The sequence below is a fragment of the Protopterus annectens genome, chromosome 1.part1, assembly GCF_019279795.1.
Source record: "Protopterus annectens isolate FY-2018-M chromosome 1.part1, PAN1.0, whole genome shotgun sequence".
Taxonomy (NCBI): Eukaryota; Metazoa; Chordata; order Ceratodontiformes; family Protopteridae; genus Protopterus; species Protopterus annectens.
In genome coordinates this window covers 754,209,485-754,222,762 of record NC_056726.1, presented here as the reverse complement: position 1 = coordinate 754,222,762, position 13,278 = coordinate 754,209,485, and the positions used below count along the sequence as shown (strand labels likewise).

Here is a 13,278-nt window from a genome sequence, read left to right as displayed (position 1 = left end):
CTTCCGACAAATTGTTGCTCTAAATACATCTTCTGATTGTTTTGTACCAGGAGTGTAACTTTTTTTTCAAATTAAAAAAAGTTATTTTCTGTCTCTGTTCCTCCATATCTCATCGCTTTTTCTTGTCCTCTCTTTCTATAACAAATTTTTTCACAAGCAAAATTTATACTAATCATAATAATAATTCTTACAGTTATTCATTGGCAATTGAATGTTTTTCTGCATTTTTGATTGACTTTTCTTTTTGACCTTCCTTTGCAGTTTTCTTGTTTGCTTGTAGTGCTGTTACTTACAGTATTTAAGACAGTCAATAGCTTACTAGGTCATTCTTGTTAGTGTATTTGCAAGTTGTTGTAAAATGGGCAAAGAATGTACCTCTGGCTTTATAAAATGTAAAAAAATATGGAGACAAGAATCCACTCCAGGACCCATACAACCTGTGTGTGGTTTGCCTCAGGCCAAAATACTTTAATGCTGACTTCTATTTGTTAAAAAAAAAAAAAAAAAAAAGTAATTTGTCAGTGCATGCTGTTAGACCACAACCTTTTTGGATTCTACTCTGAGTTGTGTTTTCACTTTGATAGTATTGAGGCTGACCATGGATCCTTTGCTGTTTCCTTTAGCAATAGCTGTGAGTTCTACAGTGATGTCTACCCTCAGCACTGGTGAAATCACTGCCATCTCTTTTGACACCTAGAATGACTAGCATCATGGTTGTTGGCTCCAGAGTGCTTGGTACCTTGGTGCCAAAGACCCACTTGTTAATGTCAGCCCCAAGCCAGGTGCCAGGGACAGTTAGCAGTGTGGCTTGGCATTGATCTCAGTGTTGGTATGAACCTTGGCCATGACACCCTTGGTGATGACATTCTTGTTGGCCAACTGTTGAGATGGAAGAGATCATACATGGAAAACCTCAAGGTTTCTAGCAATGGAACAGGCACCTACCATAATAACCCCATCCCTGCACACCAGCTAGCATGGTTCTTTTAGCCATTCATTTTACTTCCAACTGGACCTTGGATTAAACTGACCATTTGGTGTCTGTAATGTTTTTCTTGGAAGATGACTTTTGGTGTCCATCACTTCTGCCCATAGGATCTCTAGGGAGGCTGTAGGGCTTTAACTACGGGGACTCTTATTTTGTGAGTAGATAAGATAAGATTCCTTTATTGTCATTGCACAAGTACAACAAAATGTGTAGCAGTCCTTCTAAGGTGAATTCACATAATGAATGTGAATAAATAAGAAAATACAATACCAAACAATACAATATAATGCAATGCAATGCAGTAAACGGCTAAGTTATTGGACTTGTTATATTGCACATGAAAGGAATAAAGTAAGGTTCACAGGAATGTAAACATATACCTTATAGTGCAAATGACTATTATCTGTACTCAATGTGAGTATTTAGCAGTGTTCAGTTCACTTATAGTTCTGGGATAGAAACTGTTCTTAAGTCCATTTGTTCGAGATGGAATGGATCTGAACCATCTGCCAGAAGGCAGCAGCTCAAACAGGTGATGTCCAGGGTGGGAAGGGTCTTTCAAGATTTTGCTTGCTTTGCTGAGACAGCAAGAGCTGACAAGTTTCTCCAGAGAGGGCAGTGAGCAGCCAATGATTTTCTGGGCAGAGTTAATGAATCTTTGAAGGGCCTTCCTGTCTGCCGCTAAGCTGTTGGCATACCACATGGAAATGCATATGTTAGCACACTTTCAACAAAACAGCAGTAAAAAGACACCAGTAGCTTCTTCTGCAGGTTGTTTTTCCAGAGGATCCTCAGGAAATGAAGTCTCTGCCTGCCTTCTTGACTGCTTCTGTGATATTTATGGAGCAAGAGAGATCTTCTACCACATGTACACCTAGAAACTTGAAGGCAAGAACCCTTTCCACACAATCTCCATTGATGTATATTGGTTTGTGATCTGTGCTGTGCATCCAGAAATCTATTATGAGTTATTTTGTTTTGGCAGCATTCAGGGTAAGTTTCTTTTCAATACACTGTGCAGCTAGTCTTTGAACTTCATCTCTATATGCTGCCTCGTGTCCTCCTAAAATAAGTCCAACCACTTAATGATGGTATTAGAAGAATGCGAGGGGTCACAGTCGTGGGTGTAAAGAGCATACAGAAGGGAGCTCAGTACATAGCGTTGTGGGACATGGGTGTTTAGCCTGAGAGTGCAAGAAAGGTGCAGGCCTAGTCTGACCATCTGAGGACAGTTAGTCAAAAAGTCTTAATCCAACAGCAGGAAGATTCTGAATGTCCTAGGCCAGCGAGTTTAGTGACCAGTCTGTCCAGTATAACTTTGTTAAAGGCTGAACTAAAGTCTACAAAGCATCCTCACATAGTCCCCCTGCTGCTCAAGATGGCAAAGTACAGTGTGTAAGGCAGCGGAGATGGCATCTTCTGTAGATCTGTTTGCCCTGTAAGCATACTGGTGTATATTCAAGATAACTAGGAGACTGTCCTTGATGTGTCGCAGAACCAGTTGTTCAAAACACCTCTTGATGACCGGAGTTAGTGCCACTGGACAGTAGTCATTGAGACTACTGATGACAAGTTTCTTTGGCAGTGGAATAATCATAGTTGACTTCAGACAAGACAGAATAGTAGACTTAGACAGAGACAGGTTGAAGATCTTTGTGATGACCCCACACAGTTGGTCTGTGCATTCTTTCAGCACCCATCCCATCACACCATCAGGGACAGCAGCCTTTCTTGGATTAACTGATTTGAGCACGCGTTTTGCATCATGCTGCTCAACTGTGAAGGTGTGGTTGTAGGAGGCTGGTATAGATGAGGTGAGACTGCTGTGCCCTATTTGCTGAGGCCTGTGCATGACTGTCTCTGCTGTTTCCACCTCAAAAATGGGTGAAGAAATCGCGGCACCTCCATCAACAGCCATATACAGTTGCTGGCTTTTTGGTTGGTGATGTGCTGAATACCTTGCCATAGTCGTTGTGAGTCCTTGTTGGTGATATGGTCTTCTGTCTTCCTTTTATAGGCTGCTTTAGCCTCTCTGATAGTTCTCTTTTGGTTGGACCTAGCCATGCTGTAAAGGGCTCTGTTTCCAGACCTGAAGGCTGCATTGTGGTGCTTGAGAAGAGATCTGACCTTCTTCATCATCCAAGGCTTCTGATTAGGGTACACACGAATGTGCTTGCTAACAGTGACATTGTCAACACAGGTTTTCATGTAACAGAATACCATTGATATGTACTGTTCCAGATCCTGAGCCTCAAGTATGTCCCAGTTAGTTCTTTTACAGCAGTTCTGTAGTTGTGCACCTTCAAGCCATATTTTAAAATCTTTGTAGTAATCTGGTCTTCTTTTCTAACAGGAGTGTATGCTGGAGTCAAGAGTATGGACAAATGGTCTGACTGGCCTAGATGAGGCAGTTGTTTTGCCCTATAGCCATCCTCTGTATTTGAGTAGGCCTTGTCCAGTGTATTTTTCTCCTTGGCTGCACATTTCAAGTGTTGATGAAATTTGGGGAGAAATGACTTTAAGTCCATTTGATTGAAATCACCAGCTATGATACAAACAGCAAGTAGTAAGTGTTTCTTGACAGTAACCAGATTTTCTTCTAAAAGTGGCCTTATCACTGTCCTTATTCCAGTCCACTTATTACCATGATTTCTTTCCAGGGCAGAAAAAGTCCCTCATATCTTTTAACATACCATAAACAATGGTTCTGTCTGAAGGAGGTCCTTGAGTTTAGGAGGATAGATTAGGGTGGGAGGATGGCCTGATGGTTAAGGTGTTTTCCTTACAAACACAAGGTGCAGGGTTTGAGTCTCACAAGGGATAATTGGCTAGGCTTAAAATGGCTTGCAAGGGCAATTAGCCTAGTAATAATCTATGAATCTATGAAAAGTTAGGTTGTTAGTCTTCTGTACCCTGAATAGCAAGGGACTTGCAGTGATTGGCCAAGTTACATCCAAGTTGATTGCTAATTTCATTGTTTTTTAGTTCTAGACAGTGGACCATGCTTTAGGAAATACTGCTGTCAAGCCTTACTATATCAGGAGTTTTATTACTTCCAGTGCTTGCTGCAGGAATATGTTAATTGCAGACATTTGTGTCATGTCCCCTTTGTCACTGATTCATGTGTTTAACAAATTTTAATTCTTTGGCCAATGTTTCAGAAGCAAGGCTTCTATGACACCTCAGTGCTTCAGGACATAGATTTCTTTGCCCTTCATCCTTCTCCTAGCTCTGTCCTTCCAATGAAAGTTAATTTTATTCTGATTGCGATTCTTCTCAGCAGTTACACACTGCAGAGAGTTTTTAAAGTCAGCTGTAATAAAAGTGTATTCAAAATATCAATTGATCTGCAAGAAGGCTCTCTGCTGTGGGTGACTGCCATCTTTCCACTGTCTTCCTTTGTTTGGAGAGCATCTCCATCTAGCATTAACAGATACAGTTTCCATAAGATTGATAAGTATAAAATGTGCTAATTACCAGCTTAATACATTTCAGAGTCACAGATGACTTACACAATACAGTATAGAATGCGCGCACAAGTGCACGCACAAACACACATACACACACACACACACACACACACACACACACACACACACACACACACACACACACACACACACACACACACACACACACACAACACCTTCACTCAGTTTGGAAGAATGTTAGTTCACTTTTGATATGCTTGATGTGTAAGAAGAAAATTGGAATACCCTGCAAAAATCTTTGTGGATATAAGGATGTGCAGATTTCCACAGAAAGCACCCCAGCTGAGAACTGTACTGGCCATACATGTCAAGCAGAGCACTTCCTTGGCCCTCTTCAAAAGGAACCTTGGTGATTGGATGGGAGAAAGGAAATTCACCCCAGGGATCACATCAATCACTGTGCTAGACAGGGGTCCAGGGAAGTAAATAGTGTGGGAAGAAATAGCCAGGGAATTCTTATGGCTAGACTTGTATAGGCCCTAGGGCCGATAGCCTAGTACCAACCTATGAACCTATGGAAGACCACTCAATGTGAGACTGTAAGGCTAACCACTGTACCATTGCATTGTTCTGTGAAATTTTATATTCTTGTCTACTGCCTTTCTGGTTTTGTTTGCACATAGCAGTATTCTACCATCACCCAGAATGATGCCCAATACAAACAGAAAATGATTGATTTTAACAATTGGCTTAGTTTCTGGTGTCATTCCAAGTGCATCCAGACCTGACAGCCTGGGATGACATGATTGACAAACCATGATGCTTTGCCAGAGATGGCCTGCATTTGTCTCCCTTAGGATTCAGGCTCCTGGCAAAGGCTCTTAACTCCCCCATAGTGCCTCTTTCAGCAATGCCATGAGGTCAAAACTACCAACATGAAAATTTCATCAAAACGTAAATTAAAGGTCATGCTGCTAAACGCTAGGAGTCTAAACATGAAACTGCACTCATTGCAAGCATTCTTAACCCTGGAAGATGCTGACATTTGCACAGTCACAGAAACCTGGTTCAAAGCTGCGGACAGCACCCCAGCCATACCAGATTACTCATCCTATCATACATTCAGACCCCAAACCATGGGCAGCAAAGCAAAAGGAGGTGGAGTTGCAATGTATACAAAAGACATGCACACCTCCAGGCTGATCAAACAGTATGATGCACAGGAGACACTCCAGGTGCAGTTAACAATTGAAAAGATCCCTATTCAAATCATAGCTAGCTACCTGCCCATCCTTGACTCAAGATGCCCACTCCACCTATTTGGACCTCTTCGAATCTATCAAGATTCAACCGTTTACCCTGATCCTGGACGACTTTAACTATCCAACCATAGAATAAAAGAAATACTCATGCGAAAACACAAATGCCCAGAGATTCCTTGATTTCATCAATGCAAATGCCTTGAGCCAGTTGGTTGACACCCCCACAAGAGGTGAAAATATCTTGGACTTGGTATTAAACAACATGAGTAACCACTGCAGCATCCCTACAGTGTTATCATCCATGGTAAGTTCTGACCACAAAGCAATCACTTTTGAAGTCACCATCTCCCCTAACCCCCCCCACCCCCCCGCGAGGTAGGGCCAAATAAAAAAACTTCTCCAAAGTTGATTACAACCTCCTGAGGGGAGGTATAAACAGCTTCACAGCCCCCTCCCTCTCCATAGGAACTGGCACATATGTCCAAACCTACACCAAAGTACTATACGAGCATTTATATAGCTGCATGGAATCAGGAATACCTGACAGGAAGAAATCCTCCTCCTCAAGGAAGACTAAACCTGTGTGGTGGACATCTGCAATAAATAAAGTCTATAATAAAAGGACAAAATTGCTGTCTAGGACCAAGAAGGAGCAGGTGCCTAATTGGAAGCAATCTCTCCTTAGCCTGAACAGGCATATAAGAGCACTAGTGAAATCCTCCAAAGCAAACTTTAAGTACAAACTGGGCACATCTACTAAAGATGATCATAAGACCTCCTTCACATATGTCCACAGTCGAAAAGGAAGCACCCAGATCTGCTCAGAACTGGTGGTCAAGGACACCACATACACAGATGCCCTAGATATAGCCAACCTGCTAGCAGACAGGTTCAGTGGAAACTTCACCCCTCTGTCCCCCTATCAGTAAATTAGGACATTCCCAGCACCTGCTCCCCTCCCCTTATCTCTAGGGAGCAAATCATCACTGGCATTTCAAAGGCAAAAAATACAGCCTCCTTGCGACCCGATAACATCCCAGGATGCATCCTACATGAACTCAGGCAGGAACTTGCAGCACCATTAGGCACCCTATTCAACCAAAGCCTGAGTACCGGCTTTGTCCCAGCTGAGTGGAGGACAGCCACTGTCATCCCTTTGCACAAAGGTGGAGCATCCACCGATCCAGGAAATTATAGACCTATCAGCCTAACGAGCCTGATCTGCAAGGGCATAGAGCGGATTATCTTGGTCCTCATTAACAAGGACATTGGCAACCTCCAAACACTTGAACACACACAGTTTGGTTTTGTCAAGGGGATGTCATGCCTGTTAAATTTCTTTGACTTATTTGAGATAGTCACCAAAGCCATGAATGAGGGGAAGATGGTGCACACTGCCTACCTTGACCTGGCCAAAGCCTTTGATACTATTCCCCATTCAGGTATAATAGATAAACTATCTCAACTAGGCATCAATCCATATTTTACTAGATGGGGAGCAAACTGGCTCACTGATAGAACCCACCTAGTCAAAAAAAGGGAAGTCACCTTAAGCAAGTAGACTCATAACGAAAGTTGTATCCCAGGGATCGGTTTTGGGGCCTCCATTGTTTGGGATATACTTTTCTGAGGTGCTGGCCAAAACCAGTGGGCTATGGATGACCAAGTTTGCAGATGACTGCAAGCTGGGTGCTGTCATCAATTCCCCTACTGATTTGGACATCCTCCAAGAGGGTCTTACCCAAACAAATGACTGGTACCAGAAACATGGCGGCCTCAAACTGAATGCCAAAAAATGCATCATCATCCCCTTTGCGGAGAGTGATGTCCCCACAAATTATCACATTACTAATAAGGTCCTAAGCACACAATCAGTCATGAGGGACTTGGGCACTCAGATTGATAGCAAACTGACTTTTTACCACCATAGTGCCTCCATTGTACGAAAAGCTTTCTACATGGTCAACCTCATTAGTAAAAGTATCTCATCCAGGGACAAGGGGGTCATAACATCCCTGTATTCTTTCCTTATAAGACCCGTTATTGAGTACTATGCCCCTTTCGGCATGTACCTCACAAACCACATGCAGCAGCTGGAGAGACCACAGAGGTTCCTCACCAGGAGAATCCAGGGCCGCAAACATCTATCCTGCACAGATAGATTAAAGGCCCTGTCCCTCTACTCAGTCTCCTACAGACTCCTCAGAGGTGACCTCTGTCTGGAATACAAAGCAATCTCGCACCCTGCCTTCATGGGACTGCTGCATACCCACAGGTCAAGCTCCATTCGAGTAACCCGCATGTGCGACCTCAGCCTGGTCTGTGACATCAATAGGACTTGTTGGGAGGACAGATTTGTGTCCCAGAGACTCCCACTTTTGTGGAATAGACTGCCTCTCCACGTCAAGCAGAGTGCCTCATTAACCCTTTTTAAGAGCAAACTGGGTAACTGGATGGGGAACAGAAGATACACCCCTGGGATTCCACCTGTGTCCCTGCTGGAGAGGGGTATCAGGTGCTGATTTGTTGGAACATGGGCTAAATTCTTGGCTAGGCTTGTAAGGGCCTCAGGGCCAATAGCCTAGTAACTTCCTATGATCCTATGTATGTTAAACTGTTAAGCTGTGTTCTGAACATGCCTTTCTAACCTGGCTGTTAGCACCATGCCATGCAACTGGCAGGAGGTATTCACAACCTCAACTGCAGGAAGGAACTAAAGAATTTTTAGAAGGAATTGGGGATATCTGTAGATGAAATCAGTAGCATTGTAAAGACAATGTTACCCTAGACAGTTTATCCAAAAAAAGACTGAGCTGAGAGTTGCAATTGATTTGTCAAACTTGTTTATGAGTATATACCCAGGTACATGACAAGACACAAATGCAGCACGACCATTTGACTTAAAATTGTGAAAAACATCTAAGTAAAAGCAGTTTCTAAGATTTCATACTAACATTATTTAGTGCTGTCAGAGACTAAAATAAAGTATAATGGAAATTTCATTTTTTATGTTTTTTCTTGAACTGATTGTTACTTTTTGCATGCTTTGCTATATTGTGATGTTTTGTGATATTAACATACTGTAATTGTATCTTCTAGGAAAGAGCATCGCAAACTGAACCTCCACCAAGAGCATCTTTTTCTGCTACAGCAAATCAGGTAACCCCTTGGAAGGGTTTAAATAATGTTTTTGGGCCAGCAGTGTGATCTTGAGCATATAAATGCTCCTTCTCATTATGATAGCCATTTTTCTTTAAAAGTGATTCTTTTCTGTAAATGTTGGTTATTTCTATCGTTGTTATAGATAGTTGTGGTTGAGTTTGTGTTTTGCTTGTTATTCATTAGTTTCTGTCATTGTTATTTTTCTCAGCACCTTCTTCATGTTTCATAAACATAACGCTTTCCTTCTACTTAGCATTGTAGTTTAGTATAGCATATGTGTGCAGTGTTAAGCTTAAATAAGTATAGTACGTATGGCAAACATCATATGTATAATAGTGTGTATATATATATATATATATATATATATATATATATATATATATATATATATATATATGGGTCCCCTACGAAATCCCAAATGTACAAAACCCTGACGCCCAAAATACCGAGACGAAAAGCCCGAAACCCCACATAACGAAAGACCAGAAGCGCGAAATTCAAAATCCCGATGTTAAGGGATTTTGAGTTAGCGCTTCTGGTGTTGCGATTCAGGTAAGTGTGTGTTTGTAAGTGTGTTTGTGAGGGGCTTTAGTGTGTGTAAGTGTGTGTTGTGACTGTGGTGTGTATGTGTGTGTGTGTGTGAAGGACTGTAATGTGTGGGTGTGAGTTTGCCTTGTGTATAGGTTTGTGCGATCTCTGAGTTAGAATAATAAAGAGGGGTGTGGGGGGTGCAGGTGGGTGAAGTCACCCTGCTTATCTTTAGTGTAGGGTGGTTTGTTTGGTTATGGGGGGAGGGTGTGTGTATGTTTGTGTGTGCTGTATGTATGTTTGTGTGTGCTGTATGTATGTATTAGTTTCGAGATTTTGAATTTCGCACTTTCAATGTTTCAGTAAGGTGGGGTTTTGGGCTTTTCGTCTCGGTATTTTGGGCGTCAGGGTTCTGTGCATTTGGGATTTTGTAGGGGACCCATTTTATATATATATATATATATATATAGATAGATACGTATATATGTGTATATATATATATATATATATATATATATATATATATATATATAGATATATATATATGTGTATATATATATATATATATATATATATATAGATGCGTATATATATATATATATATATATATAGATATATAGATGCGTATATATGTATATATATATATATATATATATATAGATACGTATATATGTATATATATATATATATATATAGATATATGTATATATATATATATATATATATATATGTATATATATATATATATATATATATATATATATATATATATAGATATGTTTATATATTAAATCCACTTAGATAGAGATTTTTACTTTTATGAAACTTTAGTTTGCTATTCTTGTGTGTTACACTTGTTTTACCAAGTTTTACTACTCTCGAGAAGATGGAAAAGCAGACCATCTTCAAAAATGCACCATGTGTGGTCATAAAGATCCCCTTTAAGACTTTCACAACCTGTGTGTTCTGTGTTTTAGGAGATTCTCATCTGTCTGTTTCCTCTGAAATCTGTGCTTCCTTTGAACACAGATCCTTGGTGGATAGGAAGAACAAACTGATTGTGAAATGCCTCCTTCTGCTGGATTCAGGAGTAGCTAAAGTCAAAAAATCCTCAGACAAACACTTGATGCTTAAGAATCAGGATTCAAAGAAGAGACCAAGCAACTCCGTGGTTCTGCTCGCAGCTTCAAATGTACCTGGATTCAAACAGCATTCAAACAGCATAGGGCTTGAATGCTTACATATGCTGTTCTGGATCAGGAGTTTATGGCTCCAATAACTATACATGATTCTCCAAAGAAATCTGGTTCAGACTTATTAGACCATCCTCCTTCAAGATCTCCCTCAGCTTTTGCCATGCAGTCTTTCAGGTCATAATAGGAGTACCTCAGAAGCCGGTTCAGATAGCCTAATGCAGATGTATCTTAAGACCCAGATTTAGATGGGGCCATTCCATCCCCTATGGCTTTGAAGATAGTTGGATCCATCCAAATAGCCCCATTTCTTGCTTTCTTACTGGTCCGTGTCTCAGCTCTGGTAATCTTGGAAGTCTTTGTTTCTCTTGGATCCTGTGGCCCACAGGTCAACTTTCCATGCTTCTTCATCGCCTAGGAATATGATTCCAACTCGCTTGACTCCGCCTTTATCAGATCCATTTGAGTCTCAGACCTGAGGATGCTGATTGATGTCTTTAGATCTGATAGTGGGACCACTGATTTCAGCTCTGTTGCTGGTGTCTGAGATGTCTACCTTTGAGTCTTGTGTGCCAGTTTTCTCATTGGGACCTTCAACCTTCTTGAGTTCAGCAGTCCCGCAACAAAGATCACTTGCAGATCACTAAAGCCAATAACTCTGCTGGTGAAGCACTGTTCTCTTGCGCCATAGTTAAATTATGGAACTCCCTCCCACCCACAATTACCTCCATACCATCATGCACCCACTTCAAAACTTTACTAAAAGCACACCTAAAAACATGCTGGCTATGCCCTTGCAACTCCCACTCTTAATATCACCCTCCCAATCCAACCACTACCTTTCTTTCCACTCCACTAACTACCTTGATTATAGCAAGCTCAGATGCTCATAAGCCTAGTACTTATTATGCAGCAGGAACTTCTTATTGTAACATTTGTTAATGTCTGTTATGTACTTCACAGATAAAGATTCTAGTTGTCTACTGATGTACTATGTTCTTCATCTGTAAATATGTTGTAAGTAATTGCTATGTAAATTGTTAAGCCCTATGTAATCCAATGTAACTACTGTCTGTTTGTTTTAACTGTGGAGCGTTTCTCCCTGGGCCTCTGCTGAAAATTGACCTACGTCCAGTCGGACACTCCCGGTCAACAAATATAAATAAATAAATAGTGGTATCTGGTTCTCTGAAGGGACGGTTCACTCTGTCAGTGGAATCTGTCTCTGCAGATATGATGCAAGGTGGTTCAGCTTTTCAAGTGTTGGAAGGGTCATTTCTTCACCCAAGAGAGTTGGATACTCACATTCCATCAGAGAAAGTTCCACCCCATGGCCCCCTTGCAGTTTGTTCTTATTCTTGTCAGGCATCCACAAGGCAGAGTCACTCCACTGGCCTCAAACCAGCTGCTGAAATGCAGAGACAGTTCTTTGAAGAGTCAGAGGACACATTCCTTGTCCTTCCAAAAAAAAGGACATAAAAGAGGAAACACCTAGATTCACTATCAGATTACCCTACCTTGGACACTGAGTCAGGAGCTAGAGAGGGATCTCCACAATCCCCTTTGGAAGATGCCTCATTTAGCAAAATATTAGAGCAGATGTGACAGAAGGGATCTTGACATGTCAATTCCCCCTCCCAGGACAAGGGAGTATTGTTTGAAGCCTATGGAACAACACAGTATCTTGGTGGTACCATCTGCCTGCAAGTTAATGGACTTAGTGGGTAGGAGGTCATGGTAGGAGCCTGAAACCTGTGAGGCAATTACTGAAAAACTGGACAAGATTCTCCACCCCAGAACATTAAACAGCATTGGACCAGATCACTGACAGTGGACACCATCATGCGGTGGCAGACACTAAAAAAGGACTTTCTAAAGACTCTACTTCTATCCGTCTCCCCTGTAAGGAATCTAGGACAAAGGATAGGCTAAGGAACTGGATATGCTTTGGGCAACTTTGCACTTACGGTCCTGACCTACACTACACACATGAATAGATTTTAGAGGGATCTCACCCAGCAAGCATTATTTATTCTGAAAAACCCATTGACATCTAAGTCAAATAAACAACTTGGGACCACTTCTACTCCCATAGCCACTAGTACAAACCTCTTCATGTGTCTGATACATAATGCAACTGATGGAGCAGCCAGGGCAGCTGATCTGTTATAACAATGAGAAACCATGTCTGGCTGTGCAGACGACATTAAAGCAAGATGGTAAGACTCTTTCTGCCATAGAAGTTAAGTTTGAGGGTCCCATATGATCTTATAATAGGAAACAAATGGGCCTTGTTCTCTCTGGTTTTGAAAGTTTAGACATCAGTTTGACTCACCTTCAAACATATGCAGCCATAGCAGAGGTAGGCAGTTTAACAGGCTCCGGCCTACATGCCAAGGAGGTCCACAGAATCAGGGCTATTGGGGGTGTTCTCTGACAGGAAACCCCTAAATCCCTGAAGGCATGCCTAACTGTTCCAATCTGTAGGCATTTGGGGTTCAGTTCTCCCTCTACCTAGCCTCTTGATTTGCCATCACGTGAGACAAATGGGTAAGAGGGATCCAAAGCCACTTCACAAAAGGTGTGTTTCTCTTCTTGCCAAAAGAACCATACAGAGATCCCATCAGACCAAACAGAGTCAGGATATTATTTCAGGTTCTTTTTGGTTCCAAAGAAAATCAAGGACCACAGGCCCATATTAGACATCAGCTTAC

General features: G+C 41.5%; 1 protein-coding gene across 1 annotated transcript in view; it reads left to right on the top strand.

Annotated features, from left to right (window-relative positions):
- Positions 1–13,278, top strand: part of DNAI1 (dynein axonemal intermediate chain 1) — a 2,249,827-nt gene that overhangs the window by 1,074,847 nt on the left and 1,161,702 nt on the right. Inside the window, exon 8 of the mRNA XM_044077834.1 lies at positions 8,781–8,840. Coding sequence (XP_043933769.1) covers positions 8,781–8,840 — 60 coding nt within the window. The remainder of the gene's footprint in view (positions 1–8,780; positions 8,841–13,278) is intronic.